Source organism: Bufo gargarizans, chromosome 9, assembly GCF_014858855.1.
Source record: "Bufo gargarizans isolate SCDJY-AF-19 chromosome 9, ASM1485885v1, whole genome shotgun sequence".
Lineage (NCBI taxonomy): Eukaryota > Metazoa > Chordata > Amphibia > Anura > Bufonidae > Bufo > Bufo gargarizans.
In genome coordinates this window covers 85,629,919-85,654,942 of record NC_058088.1, presented here as the reverse complement: position 1 = coordinate 85,654,942, position 25,024 = coordinate 85,629,919, and the positions used below count along the sequence as shown (strand labels likewise).

Sequence of the window (25,024 nt, the reverse complement as noted above, 5' to 3'; positions counted from 1 at the left end):
GAATAAAGATAGAGTGGAGGTGCACCCCCTGAGCTGCTACCCAGTCCCCTGTCCCTGCCTACTTGCACCAACCGCCCTAGGTTACGGAGCACAACTGGGCGACAGTCCCTAACCTACTAAGTGCAGGCAGAGAGAAAGAGACAGCAGTTTGCCTGTATTTATAGTGAGGAGTGAGGGTCATGTGACGTGGCCAGCGTCACATGACCGACAGACCGACAAGTCGAGCACCGAGTGATCAGCTTGGCGCTCAAGGCAGACCTAGGAGCAGAGAGCCTCCCAGCTAGCAAAATCCGCCCTGGGAACGAGGCTGAACACAAGCGGCAGGTCTGCGGCTGATAGGAGACCGAGTGCGCCTTCGGCGCCCCGTGACATAGGGATTAAAGTTGTAAAAAGAAGATATTTGATAATGTCGATGATTGATTTGTGTGGAGAACAATTTTTTTGTTTCTTTTTCTTCTAATAATTTTTTTTTTTAGGGGTAAAAAAAAAAAAAGAACATTTATTTTTTACATTGTGACCACTGGTTGACATAAAGCTATTGTTGTATGTGAGGTTTACGTATACCTGAACTGTCATGTGAACAGAGCTTAAACCGCTGCCAAAACAAGATGGTATGGTTTGCTTTAAGAAAAACAAAGCATAACACTCAAAGATCAAATGTACCATAGATGCAATGTCTTCAGCTCTAATTATGCCTGGGGAGGGTAGGAGCCGTAGGTCCTTTCCCTAAGACCTCTCACATCACAGGAACCATAAGAGACGGAAAGACCAGTCAAGTTGTACCTAGGAAGGTGGGAAACCAAGTGGAAGTCCTTTCTGTCCTGGGACAGGAGTATGCAGAGATATTAATTAGTGCAGGAGGGGTTCCCATTTTTTTTTGTTGCCTCGTTGACTCATCCTGAGGAAGCAAGACGGCGAAACGCGCTCCGAGGAGTCAGCGACCACGTACCCTGCTATCACCTTGGTATGATTAACCTTTTTTTTTTTTACCAGATAAATTATTTCAGTAACTCTATCACTTCATGGTCTTGGAATTTGGAATGTATTTGGACGTGTGCTCACTAACACTTTTTAGAGAGGATGGATTTCCCTATGTACTTAATCTAGTGTGCACAGATCACACTCCCCACTAATTATCTTCCCATTGGCCATATACAGTCCTCATCAAAAGTTTAAAAATCATATTTAGCATGGCTGGATCTTAACAAGATTCCAAGTAGAGCTTCAACATGCAACAAGAAGAAATGGGAGTGAGGCAAAACATTTCTTGAGCCTTCAATTTAATGAAAACAACGAATAAACTGAAACAGGCTGTTTTTCAGCTGATCAAAAGTTTAGGACCACACCTCCAAAAAAAACTAAACCCCCCAAAACAGAAATCCAACTTCCAAACATGAACTCAGTAATGAGTAGCTCCGCCGTTATTGTTTATCATTTCCAAAATTCGTTTCGGCATGCTTGATGTAAGCGTTTCCATGAGGTGAGCGGGAACATTTCTCCAAGTGGTGAAGGCGACCGCACGAAGGCCATCTACTGTCTGGAACTGTTGTCCATTTTTGTAACCTTCCCTTGCCATCCATCCCCAAAGGTTCTCAATTGGATTTAGATCAGGGGAACACGCAGGATGGGCCAAAAGAGTGATGTTATTCTCCTGGAAGAAGTCCCTTGTCCTGCAGGCATTGTGTACTACAGCGTTGTCCTGTTAAAAAAAAACAGTCGTTACCACACAGACGAGGGCCCTCAGTCATGAGGAATGCTCTCTGTAACATCTGGACATAGCCAGCGGCCGTTTGATGCCCCTGCACTTCCTAAAGCTCCATTGTTCCATTATGGTGCCCCCTCCACTGTGGCGCGTAGAAAACATCTCAGGTGGGATCTGCTTGTCATGCTAGTAATGTTGGAAACCATCAGGACCATCAAGGTAAAAAAAATTCTCATCAGAGAATAAAACTTTCTTCCACCTTTGAATGTCCCATGTTTGGTGCTCTCTTGCAAAGTCCAAACGAGCAGTTCTGTGGCGTTCAAGGAGACGAGGTCTTTGAAGCCGTTTTTTGTTTTTTAAGCCCTTCAGTCTCAGATGCCGTCTGATGGTTATGGGGCTGCAGTCAGCACCAGTAAGGGCCTTAATTTGGGTCGAGGATCGTCCAGTGTCTTGACGGACAGCTAATTGGATCCTCCGGCTCAGTGCTGATGACATTTTTTTTGGTCTTCCACTTGACTTTTTTGTTCCATAACCCTCAGGATCATTTAAGAAATTCCAAATGACTGTCTTACTGCGTCCCACCTCAGCAGCGATGGCGCGCTGTGAGAGACCCTGCTTAAGCAGTTCAAAAACCCGACCACGTTCAAAAAGGGAGAGGTTTTTTGCCTTTGCCATCACAACGTGTGACTACCTGACAGAAAATGACAATAAATCCACATCTTTGCACAGATTTGGCCTTTTAAAGGCATGTGGTACTAAAATTTTGATCAGTTGAAAAACAACCTGTTTCAGCTTAATCGTTATTTTCAATTAATTGAATGCTCAAAAAATGTTTTGTCTCACTCTCATTTCTTCCTGTTGCATGTTGAAGCTCTATTTGGAACCTTGTTAAGATCCAACCAGGGCCGTCTTTAATATTGATTGGACCCTGGGCAAAAATTTACTTGGGCCCTCTGGATCCCGCCTTCCCACACCTTAGCAGGCAATCACGCCCTCCACCACAACACACACAAAAAATCTACACATCTGGTAGAGTACAGTGAATGACTGTAAATACTTCCAGTTCTGAAGACTCCAGCGGCTCAGGATTAGTGCTCTGGGCTCATGCTGGAAGTGGGCACTGCTCTGCATGAAGGAGACCAGGGCTCGGCTCACCCTAGCGTTACAGTGCACCCCAGCACCCCACAGTATGCAGTATAGCACCCTATAGTATACAGCACCACACAGTATGCAGTATAGCACCCCACACTATACAGTACCCCACAGTATATAGTAGAGCAGTATAGCAGCCCACAGTATACAGCACCCCACAGTATACAACACCTCACAGTATAGCACCTCACCGTATACAGCACCCCAAACTATACACGATACAGCACCCCACACTATACAGTACAGCAATATAGCACTCCACACTATACAGCACCCACAGTATACAGCCCCCCACAGTATACAGTACAGCAGTATAGCACTCCACAATATACAGCACCCACAGTATACAGTATACAGGCCCCCCTTCACAGCTCTAACAGTACGATGCCTGGACTCAGTGCCGGCAGGCATGGCATGGCAGCACCCCCTGTGTAGCTGACAGCCTGACACCCGGGGCAGTGGTTAGCAGGGCTCAAGAGGCAGCTGCCTTGGGCCCCCCAGGAGCCCTTGGTAAAGACGGCCCTGGATCCAACAATGTAAAATATGATTTTTTGCCATTTTTCAAGTGGTCTTAAACTTTTGATCAGGACTTTATAATAACGTGCATTAATTAAGTTAGGTGGCGCTGTCAATTGGATGTCTCTACATATGTTGAGCACTATTATGTATTTGGTATGAATATGTTTTGGTTTTTTATTTGTGTTTTTTTAATAAATATTACATTTTAAATTTATGGGAATTTAATCTCCTTCTTGTGGTATATTGATCAGTGTAGATCTAGCCTTTTTTCCTGCTAAGCTACTATGGGAAACTGTATAGTACTTGCAGTAGTCACATTGTACGTGAATCCTCCCAGAACTCGGTGCCTGCTAGAGTTCATTGGCATTGACCTAGTAGATAAGCTATCTGTTTAAACTTGCAGTATTTGCTTCTCTATCGCATACCCACACATCTTGTTTGCATGTCCTAAGACATCTCTGGAGGCACATAGTTTTCCTTAGGTACAACAATGAACTGCTATTCTAGAATGAATGGTTGAACTTGATGGACTTTTTTCAACCGTGCTATGTAAGGGTACGGCCACACAGTCAGGTTTTCTGGTTTTGAAAGCCAAAAGCAGGAGTGAATTCAAAAAATAGAAGACATCATATCTAGTGTTTATATATTCTTTCATTTTAAGATCCACTCCTGATTTTGGCTTTCAAACCTGCATCAGAAAAGCTGACTGCGTGGCCTTACCCAAATTATAAAAATGTGCAAATGTCAAAACTATGAACAAAAAAATAAGTAAATGATTAGCCTCTGGTGGATTACACACTAACTCACTGAAACGGGTGAAAATGCTCTAAACCCAGACACTGTAACGTGTCTATAACCGGGGGTGCAATTCCTCCGCATGCGGTCCGCAGACAACGGCAATCCCCAGCAAAAAATGCGTACAATGGAGAATTGCGGGGCGGACAGCATGCACCACAAGAACATCTTACACAAAATGATACATTGTGCAGATGAAAGAATTACTCCCCCGGTTATAGACACGCTACAGTGTCTGGGTTTGGAGCATTTTCACCCGTTGAGGCCACTTTTTTCTGTGAGTTTGTGTCCTTATGTGTATGGAATGTGCCACTTTAAAGGGGTTTCAGAGCTGAATTCGGATATAACCTCTTCTTTACTCACTTGCTATGTATGAGTGGAGCATTGGATCATTTCCGTGCTCTGATGCTCCCCTTTGTCGTGTGCTGCATTGTGCAGGGTAAGGTCTATTTGTTTACTGCCGGTGACCTGCCGCTAGGACCCGCTCTGTACAGTATTCTGTACAGTATTACAACGAAGCTCATCCCTAACCGAGACCATGGTAACATGCGCAGCAACTCCTTTCCTGGCCACCTTGTGGTGGTCGTAACCCCTGAAAGAGAGCTGTGTATCATTCGATAAAAAAATAAATCCACCCAACAAAGGAGGCAATATGGCCTTGTATTAAAGGGATTGTCCAGCTGTTAAATATTGGTGACCTATCATCTGACCATTTGCTTAAAGGGGTTGTCTCACTTCAACAAATGGCATTTATCATGTAGAGAAAGTTAATACAAGCCACTTACTAATGTATTGGGATTGTCCATATTGCTTCCTTTGCTGGCTGGATTCACTTGTCTGGTTTACTTGCTGTACCATACAGGTATTAGGTGTCTTGATGCCACATCATAATTATCCCATTGAGGATTGTTATTTGACCTTTCCGTTTTTTGGCACTACTTGATATTGTTTAAACCTGGACTTGTTATATTGTGTCCTTATCTGTGGTCTTTGGTGGGAGCTGTGTGTGTGTCTGGTTTTATTCTATACCAGCACTTTGTTCATTGTATACAATTTTTAAAGCTGTTCGTGTGTATTTTTGGTCTAATAAAATTATATGTTTTTACATTTGTGGGTTTTCTTGGGTCATTAGGCCCGTTTTTGGTCATTAAATTCTAGAGCATCTATTCCTATGACTAGATTGTGCCATTCCTCTGTTAGAAGTTTATGACTGAATTGCCAGCAATCTGCAATAAAGGTCCAGATGGGTGTTACCAGTTGGAGTTGTGTCGCTGCACAGTCTGCCATTATCCAATCAGTGCTGCCGGCAGGGACACACCCTGATCTGGTAACACCAAGTTGGACCTTTTATTGACATGTGTCGCACAACACAAAGATTGCAATGTTCCTTAGTGACATCGGATCTAATAATTGTTAAAGTGGTTGCAGTGTGACATACATGTCACAACTACAACAGATGCAAAAAATCCAACACTGCTGAATTTTTGGTCACTGGTCGCAACCTGCTTGCGACTTTTCTGTGATTTTATAGCTCTCACATAGTCGCAAGACAGCAAGCGGCATACAAGTCACATGAATGTTTGTGGTTGTGTGACTTTTCGGATACTTACTGTTGTGTAGCCCCAGACCTATTGCAGTCTGCTGCCAAATCATTCATAGACTTCTAGCAGGAGTAATAGAAAAACGGCACAACAGAGTCAAAACAAAAGATGCTCTAAAATGATTAGTGCATGAGGTATGCAAGTAGTTACTACTAAAACAGACATGTTAGGAGAGGTGACAGGTCCTCTAAAACCCTTCTACCCCGGAGGTTTTTTAGTTTTTGCGTTTTCGTCTTGCACTCCCTGCTTTCCCAGAGCCATATTTTTTATTTTTTTTGGGCCGTTCACATAGCCGTATGAGGGCTTGTTTTTTGCAGGACAAGTCGTACTTTCCAACACCATCATTTCTTATTGCATATGATGTAGTGGGAAACGGGAAAAAATCCAAATGGGGTAAAATTGGAAAAGAAAAGCAATTCCGCCACAGTTTTACATTTTTTTTAAATTTACTTTTGATGTGTGATAAAACTGACCAGTTACTATCATTTTACAGGTCAGTACGAATCTGGCGATACCTTATATGTATAGTTTTTCTTGCATTTTGATATTAATAAAATAATAACAAAGTTGGAAAAATCTATAAAAAATTTTCGTCACTACATTTTGACCCCTATAACTTTTCTGAAAATATGAGCTGTGTGGGGGCTTATTTTTTGCAGGGCAATCTTTAGTTTTCATTGATACCATTCTGGGGTGTGTGTGACTTTGACTTTTTATTTAATTTTTTGTAGAAAATGAAGCAACCAAAAACGGTGAATCGGCCATTTTGACGCTTTTTTCTGTTTCGCCATTTGCCGTATGGGGAAGATATTTTTATACTATGGACATTTTCGCAAGTGGCGATACCCATGATATTTTTTTAGTTTTTTTTATAAACAAGCAATCATTAGATTACTATTCTCATAGACCCCAATGCATTAACATTGAAGTCTATGAGAAAATAATTAGTGTTCTATGGAGCCCTATTACAGGCAAGGGCTCCATAGGAAACACTGTGCAGCAGCCTCCTGTCATCCACTATGACAGGGGCTGCTGCACACAAGCTCCCGCTCCTCCAATCGCTGCACAATATTTTGTGCGTTCAGATGCCCCAGATAGGAGGAAAGAAAGCACATACTGTAAATGAAAACCAGGTATTGGGGGCATATACAGGTGAAACTCAAAAAATTTGAATATTGTGCAAAGTTCATTTACTTCAGTATCGCAACTTAAAAGGTGAAACTAACATATGAGATAGGCTACATGCACATCCGCAAAAAACGGAAGCCGCCCGTGTGCCTTCCGCAATTTGCGGAACGGAACGGGCGGCCATTGATATAACTGCCCATTCTTGTCCGTTTTGTGGACATGAATAGGACATGCTATATTTTTTTTGCGGGGCCGTGGAACGGAGCAACGGATGCGGACAGCACACGGAGTACTGTCCGCATCTTTTGCAGACCCATTGAGGTGAATGGGTCCGCATCCGAGCCGCTAAAACGGCCATAGAATCATTACATGCAAAGCGAGATATTTCAAGCCTTTATTTGGTATAATTTGGATGATTATAGCTTACAGCTTATGAAACCCCGAAGTCACAATTTTCAGGTTCCCTTTGCTCAGGGGGTATAGATTAATTAGCTGACTAGAGAGTGACACTGTGAGCCTAGAATATTAAACCTTTTCACAAAATTCTAATTTTAAGCTGCATTAATGCAATTCCTTTTCATTTGCATTATTGAAATAAATGGACTTTTGCACAATATTCAAATTTTTCGAGTTTCACCTGTATATGCATGAGGGGTGTTAGGAGCACATAAAAAGAATTCTGATTTTGGGACCGGACAACCTCTTTTATTTCAATGAAGACAAAAGGAAAAAAAATGTTTTTACGTGCCTTTTTTTGCTACTGTTTTCACTCTTTGGGCCACCTGTTTACGAACTGTGTAGAAAAGTTCTGGATTTTGTTATTTAGATCTGGAATAATTCAGAACTTATTTTTATCTTATGAACTCATAAAAAGTATGCATTTAAAAATATTACAAAGAGCGAATATTTCCCTGTGAAGAAGTTCCGCAAACATATACTGTGTTGTAAAATAAAGCTGCCACCGCATCTTACCTAATATCCCCTGGCTATAGGTGACAGTGACACACCACTGCTGGCTGTCTTGCAAAACATGCAAACCTCAATTTAACACCTTAAGGACCTTGCCATTTTTCAGCTCATGTGTCACTTTATGTGGTAATAACTTTGGAATGCTTTTACTTATCCAAGCCATTCTGAGATTGTTTTCTCGCAATACATTGCACTTTATGATAGTGAAAAATTTTGTCAATAGAATTCAACTTTATTTATAAATGGGTGCGGACCCATTCACTTCAATGGGGCCGCAAAAACAACAGATGCGGACAGCACTCTGTGTGCTGTCCGCATCCGTTGCTCTGTTCCCTAGCACCGCAAAAATTATGAGTCATGTCCTATTCTTGTCCGTTTTGTGGACAAGAATAGGCATTTCTATAATGGGCCGCCTGTTCCGTTCCACAAATTGCAGAAAGCACACAGACAGCATCTGTGTTTTGCAGATCCGCAATTTGCGGGCTGCAAAACACGGCACGGTCTTGTGAATGAGCCTTGAAGTGTTTCTGTCACCAGAAAAATGGGCATTAAGCTGACTGACATTAGCGATGTGCGAATGTCAGCTGAACATAACTATATTAGTGCCATCTCACTGCCTAAAGCCTTTATTGAGAAAAACAAACTTTTATAATATGCTAATTCACCTCTAGGAGCGGGGGGGGGGGGGGCATTGAACCTGCTCCTAGAGGCTCCGTTAGCCCACCTCTTTTCACGCCCTTCTTCTCTTGATTGACAGGGCCAGGGCAGCGCTGCTCTCCTCCTGCTGGCTGTGTCTACAGTGTGATTCTCGCACCGTTCAGTATTTGGCGCAGGCGCGGTGAGGAAGCCAGCAGCTGCCAAACCTCCTTCCCTCACTGCGCCTGCACCGAATACTGGACAGCGCGAGATTTACACTTCAGACACATTGGATACATCATAAAAGAGTTATTACTTTACATTTCCTATATGTTCACTTTCATGTTTGCATCATTTTGTAAATGTAATTTTATTTTTAGGATCTTATAAGGCTTAGAATTTGAGAAACAAATTTATATTTTTATTTTTAAAGAAAATTTCCAAATCCCACTTTTTTAAGGACCAGTTCAGTTATGAAATCACTTTGTGGGGCTTACATAGTAGAAACATAGTAGAAACCACCCACAAATCACCCAATTTTAGAAACTATACCCCTCAAGTTATTCAATTTTTAAACTTTTAAACTGCAGTTTACATAAACACCCCACATGTGGTCGTAAACTGCTGTACGGGCACACGGCAGGGCACAGAAGGAAAGGAGCACCATATGGATTTTGGAGGGCAGATTTCACTGGTATATTTTTAAGTTGCCTTATGAAATTTAAAGACCGCCTGATGCACCTCTAAGGGCTCTTTCACACGAGCGGATCTCGTGTGTGGAATCCGCTGCGTTAAAGAGAACCAAGCCCCGTTCCGGACAGCAGAGACACGGAGCAGTAACATGATTGATAATGCTCCTTGCCTCTCTGTGATCTTTTTACTATAAAATCACAGTGAGATAAAGTTGTCACCATACAGCATGGTGCAGGGATTATAATGTACAATTGCAAGAAATAGTATGGAATGATATGGATTTCTGCACAAATTGGTCATATTTTCTTCTGTTTAAGACATTCTGTTGTTGATTTACTTCTATGATTTGGGTCGTTGTCTTGTTGCAACACCCATCTTCTGTTGAGCTTCAGCTGGTGGACAGATGGCCTTAAAGGGAGTCTTTCACCTAATCTGAGCGTTTTAGACCGCTCAGATCAGGTTATAGACTCTTTAACCCTCATTACGATCATTCCTTTCTCTTATGTGTCCCTCGCCCAGATAATGAAAATAACACTTTTTAAACTTATGCAAATTACCTTCTGAAGGTGCCCAGGGGCGGCGTTACTGGGCGATGTGCCCAGAAAAACACACCTCCAGCCGGCGGACGTCACGAGCGGCACCAGAGGACGGCGGGCTGGGAACTGGCCCGCACCTGCGCACTGCTCTGCCCATTATGGGCAGAGGAACATCCTTTGATATTGCGCATGCGCCGGCCGGCTGTCTTTAGTTGGCCGGCGCATGCGCAATATGAAAAGATGTTCATCTGCCCATAATGGGCAGAGCAGTGCGCAGGTGCGGGCCAGTTCCCAGCCCGCCGTTCTCTGGTGCCGCTCGTGATGTCCGCCGGCTGGAGGTGTGTTTTTCTGGGCACACGCCGCCCCTGGGCACCTTCAGAAGGTAATTTGCATAAGTTTAAAAAGTGTTATTTTCATTATCTGGGCGAGGGACACATAAGAGAAAGGTATGATCGTAATGAGGGTTAAAGAGTCTATAACCTGATCTGAGCGGTCTAAAATGCTCAGATTAGGTGAAAGACTCCCTTTAAGTTCTTCTGCAAAATGTCTTGATAAACTTGGGAATTCATTTTTCCTTCGATGATAGTAATCCGTCCAGGCCCTGAAGCAGCAAAACAGCCCCAAACCATGATGCCCCGACCACCATACTTCACAGTTGGGATGAGGTTTTGATGTTGGTGTGCTGTGCCTCTTTTTCTCCACACATAGTGTTGTGTGTTTCTTCCAAACAACGCAACTTTGGTTTCATCTGTCCACAGAATATTTTGCCAGTACTGCTGTGGAACATCCAGGTTCTCTTGTGCAAACTGTAAACGTGCAGCAATGTTTTTTTTGGACAGCAGTGGCTTCCTCTGTGGTATCCTCCCATGAAATCCATTCTTGTTTAGTGTTTTACGTATCGTAGAATTGCTAACAGGGATGTTAGCATATGCCAGAGACTTTTGTAAGTCTTTAGCCGACACTCTAGGATTCTTCTTCACCTAATTGAGCAGTCTGTGCTGTGCTCTTGCAGTCATCTTTACAGGACGGCCACTCCTAGGGAGAGTAGCAGCAGTGCTGAACTTTCTCCATTTATAGACAATTTATCTTACCATTGACTGATGAGCAGCAAGGCTTTTGGAGATACTTTTATAACCCTTTCAACAATTCTTAATCGTAGGTCTTCTGAGAGCTCTTTTGTGCGAGGCATCATTCACATCAGGCAATGCTTCTTGTGAAAAGAAAACCCAGAACTGGTCTGGTTTTTATAGGGCAGGGCAGCTGTAACCAACACCTCCAATCTCATCATTGATTGGACTCCAGTTGGCTGACACCTCACTCCAATTAGCTCTTGGAGATGTCATTAGCCTAGGGGTTCACATACTTTTTCCACCTGCACTGTGAATGTTTACATGGCGTGTTCAATAAAAACATGGTAACATTTAATTATTTGTGTGTTATTAGTTTAAACAGACTGTGATTGTCTATTGTTGCGACATGAAGATCAGATCACATTTTATGACCAATTTCTGCAGAAATCCATATCATTCCAAAGGGTTCACATACTTTTTCTTGCAACTGTATATTATACAGCATGGTGCAGTGATTATACTGTATATTGTACAGCATGGTGCAGGGATTATAATGTATACTGTACAGCGGTGCAGGTATTATATTGAATATTATATGGCATGGTGCAGGGATTATACTGTATACTGTACAGCATGGTGTATGGATTATAATGTATATTACACAGCATGGTGTAGGGTTTATACTGTATATTGTATAGCATGGTATACGAATTATACTATATATTGTACGGCATGGTGCAGGGATTATACTGTATTATGTACAGCATGGTGTAGGGATTATACTGTATATTACCCAGCATGGTGCAGGGATTATACTGTATTGTACAGGATGGTGCTGGGGTTACACTGTATGCTCTTTAATGTGACAATTATCTTAGGTTTTCCTATCGCCCACCTTTGGTGGCACTGTGCCTAGCTCTGCAGCTGCCAAGGCTGAGGGAACACTGGTCTGATCCCTGTTTCAATGCAGCACAATACATCTCTATTTTACTGCATTGACTATCAGTGTATTACACAGGGTAATACACTGATAGTTTGACTATGAGGCCCAGCCTGGGGGCCGGGCCTCATAGGTCAACGTAGCTGCCGGGCCCCAAACCTTTGAATGGCTTGGGGCTGCCATGGCAAGCATCGGGTCCCCGTCACCGCAGCGCCAAGACCCAATGGCTCAGGAGAGGGACCGCAAACCTTTCTTATGCTGCGGTCAACGCTGACCGCGGCATATGAGGGGTTAATCCACCGGCATCTGCGTTATTACAGATGCTGGTGGATGCAACAGGGATTCGGCTGGCACACAACAGGGGGATTTTTTTGTACTGGTACACATTATGGGGGCATTATGATGTACTGGCACACATTATGGGGACATTTTGTGTAATGGTGCACATTATAAGGGGCATTTTTTTTACTGTCACACATTATAAGGAGAATTATTACTACTGAGGGATATTATGGTGAGCTACTGGGGGCCTATGGGAAACTATAATGCCCCCATAACTATAGTGTTATTACTTCTGGAGCATTATTACTTCTGGGGCACAGTGGGGACATTATTACTGTAGGGGTACTATTACTAGTAACTGAACTCTGGCAAGGAATTTTTACTATTGGTGGGACATTGGGGGGCACTATTACTGTGGGGGGCACCCTGGCATGGTATCAGCTTAGCACAATTATTTTTTGGGGACATTATGTTTACACTATTAGTATCAGGGGCACTATTTGCTGGGTGCATTTTTTAGTTATTGTGTGCCAATAATTATTGAAGGGGGCACTATCTGTGTGGTACTAATATTTTCAGCGGGGCAGTTTCTGCAGTACAGTTTTGGGGAGCACAGCGGGCAAATTACTGAGGGTGGCAGGGTGGGGTGTTCAGAAGGAGAGAGAATGATGTAAAAGTAGGAAACTAAGATGTCTATTTGTCAAACTCTGCAGAGATGAGAGATGGCTGAAAGAAATCATCATGGCGGTCTGGTCTGAAGATGAGGAAAGAACATCTACATCACTGGGTGTAAGAGGTATGTGGTGCTGTTACCTTGTATGTTTTGTACTGATGTATAGAATGTTAGCAGGGAAGAGGATAGGTTGAGACTTTGGCATGGGTGGGGGCACCGTTTGAATTCTAAATGGAATGGAATTGGGGAAAAAAACAAATTTCCTTCACATTTTTATAGCTCTCTTCTTTACGGCTTTCCATATGGGGTAAAACTGAACTGTTACCTCTATCCTCCAAGTCAGTATGGTTAGAGCGATACCATATTTATATGGATTTTTTGTAAGACACTAAAGATGTTTGGGCAGTAATGCAAACACAAGTCTTGTGTCTGGAAAAAGTCTTCATGGTGGTCCGGGCCAGATGGAAATGTGAAGGACTACAATCAGAGAAGACGTCACTTCTTAGTCGTTTAATGTAACTGTACTGTAATGACTTTAAACGGTCTGCAGAGTGTCTGTGTAGAACCAGAATCCACTACTACTATATGGTTGCTCTATGACACCATTCAGTCACTAAGTGGTGGCATTATGTGGTCATGATGAGGTGGTATTATTTGGGCCTTATATAGTACTATAAGAAGGCATGTTGGAGAATAGCCGGAAAGCTGGTCAAACAAAGTCCAAAGTTACATCTCTTGCCTAATTAAAGTGATGGATCAACTTTTGCGGAGGATAGGCATTGTTACAATGGATCTGCAAAAAAAAAAAAGGGATGCAATGCAGATGTCACACGGACATCATCCGTATTTTTAGCGGATCCATGTTTTGCGGAATTCAAAATACATACGGTCGTGTGCATGAGCTGCACTCAAAAATAAGTTGTGCAGGACACTAAAAAGCTAAATGGAGGCTCCCACTGCCTATTGTGGATATAAAAAATACCCAAGAAAATATTAATCTTTAAAAAAAAAAAAGAATAATGAACTCCATTCCTCTGTGATGATTAATAAAACCAATAGATGGTGACAGGTTCTGTGTGATCCGCTACAACATGGAGGACCTCTGTACACAAAGGCAGAGCAGTCTCCTTAGCAACCAATCAGATTTCAGCTTTCTTTTTTCAACTGCAGCAATGGAATATAACCAGAAAGCTCAGCGGCTCAACCTCTTACCGTATGAGATAAGGTGCTCACCTACAAGTCCCACCCTAAGGACCAAAGTGAAACATAGATGTACAAAAGCAATGAAGGGGCACACTCAAAAGGGCTCACTTGAATTAGGCTACTTTAACACTAGCGTTGTTTAAATCCGGCGTTCAATTCTGACACCGGAACTGCCCGCCGGATCCGGAAAAATGAGTGAAAACGGATTATATTTGAATCCTGATCAGGATTTTGATCACAATGAAAAAATGCATTGGAAAAAACGGATCCGCCATTTATGGGTTTAACATGCAAAAGCAGGATCCGGTTTGACTGAACACACGGCGCCGGATCCGGCATTAATGCAAGTCAATGGGAAAAAAGCCGTTCAGTCAAAGTGTTCAGGATTTTTGGCCGGAGGTAAAAATACAACATGCTACGGTTTTCTGAAAAGCCTGATCAGTCAAAAAGACTGAACTGAAGACATCCTGATGCATCCTGAACAGATTTCTCTCCATTCAGAATGCATTAGGATAAAACTGATCAGTTATTTTCCGGATTTGAGCCCCTAGGATGGAACTCAGCGCCGGAAAAGAAAAACGTTAGTGTGAAAGTACCAATGATAGACACTTTATTTAACCTAAAAATATCCCCGAAAAATATACTTAAAATATAGGCTGAATGCAAATATACATATAGAATTGAGTCACGTGTATCGGTACACCCAGGGGGATTCCTGTAGCAGGTATGTCGGCTGAGACCCTTAATAATCGATAGGAAGGTGGTGCCTATATGCCGGCTATATATCACTCAAATGAGGCACGTGTGTCAGTATACCGCAACCAACTGTAGATCAATGGACCTGCAGCACCTGTATAGGCGTAATGATAAGGGCTGTATAGCACTAGATCGCTCTCAGTCAAAGTCCAATTGATATAGGCGGCAACACTCACAGTTGATAACACCGCCAAAAGTCAGTGCATTCACAATGACACAATAGAAGATCCCCAGGAGCCGGGTCTTACCCGTCTTCACTGCCTCTGATGCAGCGCTGATTCCAGGCGGCCGCACACCAGCGGCGTCCCACGTGGTGTGCTAGACCTCAGCGTGGCATCCCACGTGACCTGGTTGCATAGGAGACCGGGTGAAGCTGGGATGACGTCACCAATCGGCGACCGCTTGCTATGAATCTGGACAAAAGCTTCCTTTATCTTCTTTATTTATTGTAGGTATTCAGTGCAACGCTCACTCCTCACGCCAGACGCGTTTCGAGGTGCTGTATCTCTTCCTCAGTGGCCAACTGAGTGAGCGTATCCTCACTCTTATATATGGGACAACTACTCCCATCATCCTTCACATTATCGTGCATTCATTAAACACCGGAGTGAACCGGGGTCATATTCCTTCTTTACATCAAATTCCCTAACTAATATAGAATTACAGCCCTCATCATTACGCCTATACAGGTGCTGCAGGTCCATTGATCTACAGTTGGTTGCGGTATACTGACACACGTGCCTCATTTGAGTGATATATAGCCGGCATACATGCACCACCTTCCTATCTGTAGCTGACATACCTGCTACAGGAATCACCCTGGGACGGGTGCAGGGGCGTAGCTAAAGGCTCATGGGCCCTGGTGCAAGAGTTCAGCTTGGGCCCCCCTTCCTCAGTGCTCTGTGGCAAGGGGCAGGGAAGCACATAGGCTTCGTGCTGCCTGAGGCAAAAATTGAAATGCCAAACCCCCATGCCAAATTCTTGACCTAACCCCTTCCCTCCAGTCAGAGGTGTAACCTGACCAGCATGCACTTTCTATAATACTGGTGTCTTCTTTTGTGGCAAAAAGTCTTTTTGGGCCCCCTCAGGCTCCTGGGTCCGGTAGCGACTGCTACTTCTGCACCCCCTATAGCTACGCCCCTGGAGGGGTGTACCGATACACGTGACTCAATTCTATATGTATATTTGTATTCAGCCTATATTTTATGTATATTTTTAGGGGATTTTTTAGGTTAAATAAAGGGTCTCTCCTTACTTATTTACGGGAGCCCTTTTGAGTATGCCCCTTCAGTGCTTTTGCACAGCAATGGAATATAAAAGCTGTGTTCTGATTGGCTGCCACTGACGTTCTACAGGATGAGACCCGCACAGTCCGTGTCAGGACACAGAACGCCCAGTATGTAAATAGCGGGTCACGGCTTAGGACGTCATAAAGGAAGGCGTGGCTCAGGAGATGCCTCCCGGCCAATAGGAGGAGTCGCAGGAGCTCAGCGGACTGACAGGAGAGCCTTCCACTTCTTTCAGCATGGAGTTGCTGTGTGAGGAGGCGGCCATATGGTGGCGCACACGTTCAGGAAACATTCATCCTCTTGTTACTCAGCGCTGTGCGTGACGTAGGTGCACATACATGTCCTGCACATACATGTGCACCGTGTGCAGGTGTCCTCCGGCAGCCTTCTCTTCGTACACTGAGAGCCCTCACGCGCCCTCCTTCTGCCGCCATCTTCCTCCTCCCTCCCTGAGACACCCCGGCCGTCCCTCCCTCCCTGAGAGAGCCGGGCCGAGCATTTGATGTTCCGTCAGGAAGGCGGCGGCGGTGTGCTGGGCTTACCGACTGACCAGAGCATGTCCCGCTACACAGACTGGTTGTATGGAGGCGTGGACCCCAGTCTGGCCGGTAACGGGGGGCCGGAGTGTGCCGCCTTCCTGCCCCCTGGCCAGAGGCTGCTGGAGAGCCTGGTGCTGCTGCTGGTGTCCGTGCTGGAGATCGGGCTGTCTCTGAGGAAGATCGTGGGGGGCGACCTGCCCGCAGTCACCGCTCGGCCGGACAGCCTGGGCAAGAACGTCCTGCTGGGGGCGCTGTGCCTCACCTTCGGGGTAGAGGTTGGCTTTAAATTTGCCACCAGGACTGTCATTTACCTGTTGAACCCCTGTCATGTGGTCACCATGCTACAGGTAGGTATCTCCTTCTACCATAGCATCCGTGCAGTGTAATGGCACTACAACTCCTAGTATGCAGCTGGGAGTAGTAGCCGGAAAAGCCCAACGACAAGAGAGCGGTTGTCTTCTTCATCTGACACGACTCTTGGGTGTGGCACAAGAAGCGGTTTACTAGCATCAGGTGCACAGGTGACAACCTAGGAGGATGGTGGTAGTAGTGGAGGGATAGAGAGCCGGGACCCCCATCTGCCTTTGTCAGTTTGAAGCGCCACTCAAATCTAATATTGGCTGGATCGGTAGAGCGCCTGTACGTAAACTGCAGTTACCGCGTCCACTTGTGACGGGTACACTAAGGGCGCATTCACACGTGGCAGGTTTTGATGCTGACCGAGAATCTTGCGTTCATTTGAATGGGGTTGTTTTGGCTTCAGGCGCGTGGATTTCTGCAAACCCCGTTCAGATGAATGGATCTGATTTTCACAGAAACTTGTGCATCAGAATGGACGGCATGTGAAGGCACTGGAATATTATACTGGGAACCAGTCTGGGGTTACTGGTGGAAAGCTGCACTCTATATAAATGCAGGTGACTGAACCGGTCCCTATCCCAGCTGGTAAGGGCTCGTGCACACGACCACGGTTTTTGTCCGCCTCCGATCGATTGCGGACCCGTTTATTTCAGTGTGCTGACCGCATTTGTGTGTCCGTCTCACTGCCGTAAAAATATGGAATATGTCCTATTGTCCATTTTACAGATAAGGATAGGACCGTTCTATAAAGGACAGGATGTTCCATTCCACAAAATGCAGGACGCACGCGACTGGTATTTGTGTTTTGCGGACTGATAAAACGGATACGGTTGTGTGTATGAGCCCTAAGGGTGAGCTACGCTGTGACTTTGAGCTACGGATTGATCTTAGCTAGTGTTGAGCGAACCTGTGTTTTCAAGTTCAGCGTACAAGGTTTGGTTATAGAACTGAGTTTTTGGTTAACCCGAACCTTGTACGCCAAGCTTCGCTCATCACTAATCTTCACTATTGAACTGCAGCTGCGGTCCAGATGAATGCAATCTTGGAAACCGCAGCTGTCATTCAATACCTAAAATCAGTCGCACTGCAAAACGTTAGCGTAGCCCTGGCCCAAACACGAGTTTTTAAGTGGACTGCACTTCGATGGCGTTTCTATTCGGTTTGTTTTTCTTGAAGACCTATTCATTATAAATAAATTAAAATAATCGGAGCTGAATGAGGCGAGCTGCAATGCTCTCTGTACAGACGGGTGGTCCATGCGGAAAATCGCACCCATCGGGGTAGATGTATCAGAACTGGTGTAAAGGGCACCTTGCTTAGTTGTCTATAGCAACCAATTAGATTCCACCTTTCATTTTCCAAAGGAGCTGTGAAAAATAAAAGATGGAATCTGATTGGTTGCTATAAACAACTAAGGCTACTTTCACACTGGCGTTTTGGCTTTCAGTTTACAAGATCCGTTCAGGGCTCTCACAAGCGGTCCAAAACGCATCAATTTTGCCCTAATGCATTCTCAATAGAAAAGGATCTGCTCAGAATGTATCAGTTTGCCTCCGATCCGTCTCCATTCCACTCTGGAGGCGGACACCAAGACGCTGCTTGCAGCAGTTTTGCTGTCCGCTTGACGAAACTGAGCCAAACGGATCCGTCATGACCCGCAATGCAAATCAATGGGGCCAGATCCGTTTTCTCTGGCACAATAGAAAACTGATCCATCCCCTATTGACTTTCAATGGTGTTCAAGACGGATCCGTCATGGCTCTAGAAGACATACAACCGGATCCATTCATGACGGATGCATGCGGTTGTATTATGGTAACGGAAGCTTTTTTGCAGATCCATGACTGATCCTCAAAAAGCGCTTGTGTGACAGTAGCCTAAGCCAGTACACGTACGTGGTTACTGCGTGGACCCCCTCGGAAAGCCACAATGGGAGCCTGCTCATGGTTTAGCTCCGTTCAGAGGAGCTAGAACGGGGACCGCACCATTCAAAATGAGAACCCACGGCAGACACTGCACCCATCTTGTCAACATACCCTGCCAATTGTTTGTGTGGATTTTTAGTGTAGATTTCACCCTTTTGTATGCAAAGGGTGAGACCGGGGGGAAAATCTATGTCAGTCTGTAACACTCGCAGATTTGTGCATGGATTTGGTGTGGAAACCCAGCAAAATACACACAGAAAACCTGCTTAAACGACACCGCTGTGTGCATGTGCCTAAGGTGGGTCATGACATCCAACAGGTCTGAGCTGTTCGACGGCTTGGCTGCCCTCATCCTGAGTAGAATACAAAATTAAGTCTACTTTCACACTGGCGTTTTAGCTTTCCGTTTGAGATCCGTTCATTGCTCTCACAAGCGGTCCAAAAACAGATCAGTTTGCCTTCTAATGCATTCTGAATGGAAAAGGATCCACTCAGAATGCATCAGTTCAGTCTCCATTCCGATTTGGAGACGGACACCAAAATGCTGCTTCCGTCTGATGAAACTGAGCCAAACGAGGCACACAATGTAAGTCAATGGGAATGGATCCGTTTTCACTGACACAATCTGGCACAATAGAAAACGGATCTGTGTGATCGGAAGGATGGCTCTATGTTGCTGGGTTACTTCTGGGGGGGACATGCTTTCCATGGGTTCCCATTAGGGATGAATGAATCATAGTTACATAGTTAATACGGTTGAAAAAGACATAAATCCATCAAGATCCTAAGTCGATTTGCTCTAAACTTAGTTTTAATGCTTTACAGAGACGGGTCACCATACAGCATTACAATGTATGGGCTCCGGTGAGGGAAATTAGTTATCACTAACCGGAATCCGAAGTCTGCTTCAGTACTGGCGGGTACCTTGGTACCGAAGCAGACTTCAGATCCCTGTCTTAAACTTGAAAAATTAAATCCCGAAGTCTAGCGAGACATCTGTGATAACTCGTTTCCCTCGCCTGAGCCCATACATTTTAATGCTGTACGGAGACCAATTTCTGTACAGCATTCAAACAAAGATTTTAGCGAATTTACTTTGGATTTTGGAGCCGAAGGTCGATTCGCTCAACACTAGTGCCCATCTTTCACGCAGTTGGTGTTTGATCAGTTATTTCCATCAGTGATTGTGTCCCAAAATCAGGAGTTGAGCCTACAAAGAGATAAGGGTATGGGTCACCAACCTCCGGCCCTCCAGCTGTGGTGAAACTACCACTCCCAGCATGCACACTCCCATGGAAGTGAATGGAGCATGCTGGGAGTCAATGTTTCACCACAGCTGGAGGTTGCCAAGCCCGGTATAGGGTTAGTTACAGAGAATTCCCGTCTCGCCTCTGATCTACTGTAGTCACCGCATTATGTGAGACTGGGATTCACAGCATCATAAATCATTCTAATGGGAGTTTACCTCATAGGAGCAGCGTTCACGCTCGCACACTGAGGGGGTCCATTATTAAGGGGACTTGTGAGTATTATTTTAATTTTATTTTTTACAAAAATAGTTACAAGTCCACTTTTTAACTAGCCGTGTGTCAATATTTTGTCAATGAATCAGACGCGTGCTCTCAGTGTTCCCCACAGACTGCACAGAGATCCATTGACTTGAGTGGTTTTCCATTTACTATGGGTTGGTGGAAAAACTCCAGAGACATGCACTACAACACCCCCATTGAAGTCTATAGGTCCATGAAAACCACTGATGACTTTTCACTGACCATTGGTAGAGGGATATCCAGAGCATCTCCTATCGGCCTAGCTGTGCACGTGGAGTACAGATAACACATGGACTGTTCACAGATGAGCCCTGACTGATTTGTCACGAATGTCATCACTGACATGGACGGTCTTAAAGGCTATGTACACCTTTTGGAGTCAATTTTGTTTTATGATTGCATTTTAAGTTATTTTTGGCTAAAAATCATATTTCCAATTGTCCTTTATTAAAAATATTGAGCTGTTCCGTCACAAAGGGTTAACTGATTTTCTAACTGTGTGACTGGTACTTTCAGTTTGTGACGGTCATCTAATTACCCTTATGTCTAAACTACTGAGAGGTCATAACTAGGGATGAGCAAATTTCATATTTTGAAATTCTTTTTCCTTTCGTGTTGCAGGTAGTTACTGAATTGCGTTATGGATTTCGTTACCATGAACCATAACGCAATTCCATGACGGAATTTATTCCGTTATTCATTTCACGATAATAAGTCTATGGCCTGCATAACTCATCTGTCCCGTTTGCATTCTGTTATGCATTCTGTCATGGAATTGCGTTGCATTCTGTGGTAACAGAATGCATAACGCAATTCAGTAAATATCACAACACTAAAGGAAAAAGAATTACAAAATATGAAATTCGCTCATCCCTAGTCATAAACACTTATTAGGATTGAGCTTGAGTGTTTATAGTGTCAGAGAGCAGAGATAAGAAGTCCGTCTGCTCCTCAGATGACGGAAAGGACAAAAAATCCACAGGCAGCTAGTAGAGCATCTCGGCTCTGTACAGAAAAAAGGATTCCATATTGGTAATAAAGACCAATTGAAAAAATTATTTTTAGCTCCAAATAAGTACTATGCAATAATAAAAAATACAAAAATTGCCCCCAAAGGTGTACATAGCCTTTAAGGGTGTATTAGACACATCTATCACTCAGACGATTGTCGGGATGGAAGCGATCCCTCTTAGCAATCGCCTGCTCGCTAGCTGCGGAGACTGCTGTTATTACATGCAGTGATCTCCTCCACAACATGGGGAGGAGCTATCACTATGCCATCACTCTTCCCAATGCTGTACAATGGCTTGTGGGCGGCAAATCGTAATTAGACCCCACAGTCGGCTGCCGGCAAATCCTGATCTTTCTGCACGTTTGCTCGTTCATTGTGGAGCCTCATGCAGACGTCAGTGTTTCACAGACCTGTGCTGTACATGTTCTCCACGGACAGTACACGTCCCTATTCATTTTACACATCAGTGTTTCAGCATGGTCTGTGGGTCAGTTGTTGTTTTTTTTTTAGCACGGATGCATGCTCGATTGTCTGTGTTCACAGATCCATCACGCTCAATATAGTCTATGGGTCCGTGAAAACCACGGATGCCATCCGTGTTTCACGGATCATTAACAAGAGATTATTTGAAAATTATTTTTCAGCTGTTGAGTGTTGGTGAAACACAGATGCAACACGGACAGCAAAAAATGGACCCAACACGGATCTGTCACGGGAGAAAACACGGTTTGAACACTGTTACCACTGATCCAAAACTGACACTGACGTCTGCATGAGGCATTAGCGTGCAAGATGATCGCTAACGCGTGTTCATACGAATGCTCGTTAGCAATCATCGGGCAGAAAATCTGCCCATGTAATACACCCTTTACACGGCATCCGGTGAATTTGGAGTATGTATGAAACCTCCTACATGAAGCGCTGGAATGCTGAGTTCATGGACACGAAGGATGAACACAAAGCATTGTGCTAACTACAGTGAATGGGTCACGCTGCCCCTTCAGCTGGATGTGGAGGTCCTAGGGGGGTCAGTGCTCCTCTAAGGACATATTCTTGATAGACAACTTGTGAAAGAAAAGATTAAGGTATCCCGCCAGATTTTTGTGTCAGATGGAACTTTATTTAGAACACAGGCTTTTTTTTTTTTTTTTTTTTTTTTTTTTTTATATATTTTTTTTCTTTTGGGCTGAAGCATGGGTATATATATATATATATATTTTTTTAACCCTTTTCATGTGTGGGATTCTCCAGGCTTCACATATTGATGATCCATGTGAATAGGAGCTGAGCTGCAGTAATCTGACACGGCCACTAAAGTTTGAAGGGAGCTCTGCACAATGCTGGTTCTGGTGCCAGCGGCTGCAAGGAGCATTAGATCGTGGAGTTGGCAGGTGCCAGTCCTGCACTGAATGGATATTAATGACCCATTGTGAGGATGGGTCATCAATATGCAGAGCCTGGAAACCCGCCTTAAAGAGAGTTTCAAGTACCTCAAAGGCGGTCCTTCATGCTGAAGAACTCTCCTACACAGCCCCACCCCTCTGCACTGAGTGACAGCTGTAACATCCAACCAGGAGACCCCAACAGCTGCCATTCAGAGAGCAGGTGCTGTGTAGCAGATCAGCATGGGGGGCTGCTCTTGGGTCAGCAATGCATGCCAGAATGCATGGTCTTTTTCACAATGCTCCTGCTAATGAAAGTATGTTTAAAGGTATTTTTCAAGGGATTATCTAGAATCGGGGAAAACATGGTTGCTTTCCTCCAGAAACAGCAGTATACCTGTCTTGTGTTCTGTCTGATGTTACAGCTCAGATCCATTCAGATCCATCCCTGCATAGTTTATTATGTTTGGACCCATGAAAGGTCCTCTAACGTTTAATACAAATACAGGAGGCTGGGTGCAGAATCACATAGCCGACGCCCAGCCTCTATGAAAGGAAGCTACGCTCAATGGCAGTTAACCCCTCAGGTGCCGCTGATTGCAGCTTCCTGTGAGCGGCAGGGTGCCGGCTGTGTGATTCTGCCGCCGACACACCGGCTCCTGTATTAAACGTTAATTATCATTGGTGGCACAGTGCGCCCTCCCCAGTATTAAAAACAATGTTGGCGCAGTGCGCCCTCCCAAAGGGTCCCCTCCCCTCCTCTTCATTCATTGGTGGTGCAGTGACAGCTTCTGATCGGAGCCCCAGCAGTGTAAGCCTGGGGCGCCAATCGGTTACCATGGCAGCCAGGACGCTACTGAAGCCCTGGCTGCCATAGTCGGCTCCATGCTGCTGTGTGCAAAAGATGCGGCCAGCACTCCTAACAGCTCATGGCATCCACATGCCTTCTGTCAGTCACACAGCCCCATTCACTCCTATGGAAAGCCGCACAATATAGAACATGCTGCGATTTTTCCCAAATGCAAAAATGATGCATGAAAAACTATCTATTGTAATGAATGGGTCGGGCTTCAGTCTGGATGCTCAGACAGAAATCTCTATCGTGTGAAGGAGTCACCTGGGCTAAAGATATTTATAGCCAGGACAATCCCTTTCAGTGGATTATCCGGACTATTAGGTCGGGTTCAAACATTACTGAAAATCCAGGGAAAGAAAATCCACTGTGGTTCTTAGCGTGTTTCCGCAACAAAAAACACACACAAAAAAAAACAGTCAATTTCACCCTCTCCATCGCAATCCGCTGTATAAATTGACATGGTGTCACATCCTCTTTAAATAGGTTTTCATGTGATTCTGAAAACTGAGACCGCTTCCTCTATTATACACATGAACTGTCTTTACACCCATAGCTTGTTTTTTTATCATTGCACTTTTTTATTTATTTTTTATTTTTTGCAGCTTTAGGGCTTGTTTTTTTTGCAGGACAAGTTGAAGAAAAACAAATGTTTTTGCACAAGACCCATAATGTTTATAGCTATGTAGGGACTTCATTTTTACGGGACAACTTGTAGTTTTCATTGGTATCATTTTATGGATACATTATAACACTTTATCTCTGTTTGTTCAGTTTTTTTATGGTAAGTACACAAAAATGGCAATTCTGGCTTTTTTTTTTTATGGCGTTCACCGTGCGGGATAAATTACATGGTAATTGTGTAGTGCATGTCGTTATAGATGTGGTGATGCTAAATATGTGGAGGGGAGATTATCTATGCAATATTTTCCCCTGAAATGCATTTTAACAATGGAAAAAGATGCGTTTTGGTTACTTGTATTTAATAAATCTTTATTTAACTCTTATTTTAACTGTTTATTAGTCCCACATAGGGACTTTAACAGGCAATCTTCTGATCGCTTCTATAACTGCTCATGCAGTACAGTGTATTATACAGTCGGTGGTATACTGAAAGGCACAGTATATCCTAAGACACCGCAGGCAGACCAGACAAGGATAAGGAATCGTAAGAATATTATATGATGAGTCTTTTTGTTTACCCAGATTTTGGCTTTTGCACTGCTAGAGTATATCCTCATTGTGCTCGAACACTGCTCTAGTCATGTGGGAGGGCACAGGACTTGTGATTGGTGGGTTGATGGCTAACCTGTTACTGGAATGCCTCTGTAGGACCCTCGTACACAGAGTATTGTGAGCTACAGCCATCAATATAACATCTGATCGGTTTGTCCTCACTGAAGATGAGCTCCCACCAGAGGTGTCTGGCAGCAGCTTCTTCCTCTCCCTTCATTGACGT

At 44.1% G+C, this 25,024-nt stretch overlaps 1 protein-coding gene across 1 annotated transcript in view; it reads left to right on the top strand.

Annotated features, from left to right (window-relative positions):
- The first annotated feature begins 16,025 nt into the window (after positions 1-16,025).
- The window catches only part of TMEM164 (transmembrane protein 164), a 65,689-nt gene continuing 56,690 nt past the window's right edge, over positions 16,026-25,024 (top strand). The window contains exon 1 of the mRNA XM_044306299.1: positions 16,026-16,830. Within this exon, the coding sequence (XP_044162234.1) occupies positions 16,447-16,830 (384 nt within the window). The 5' untranslated portion in view covers positions 16,026-16,446. The remainder of the gene's footprint in view (positions 16,831-25,024) is intronic.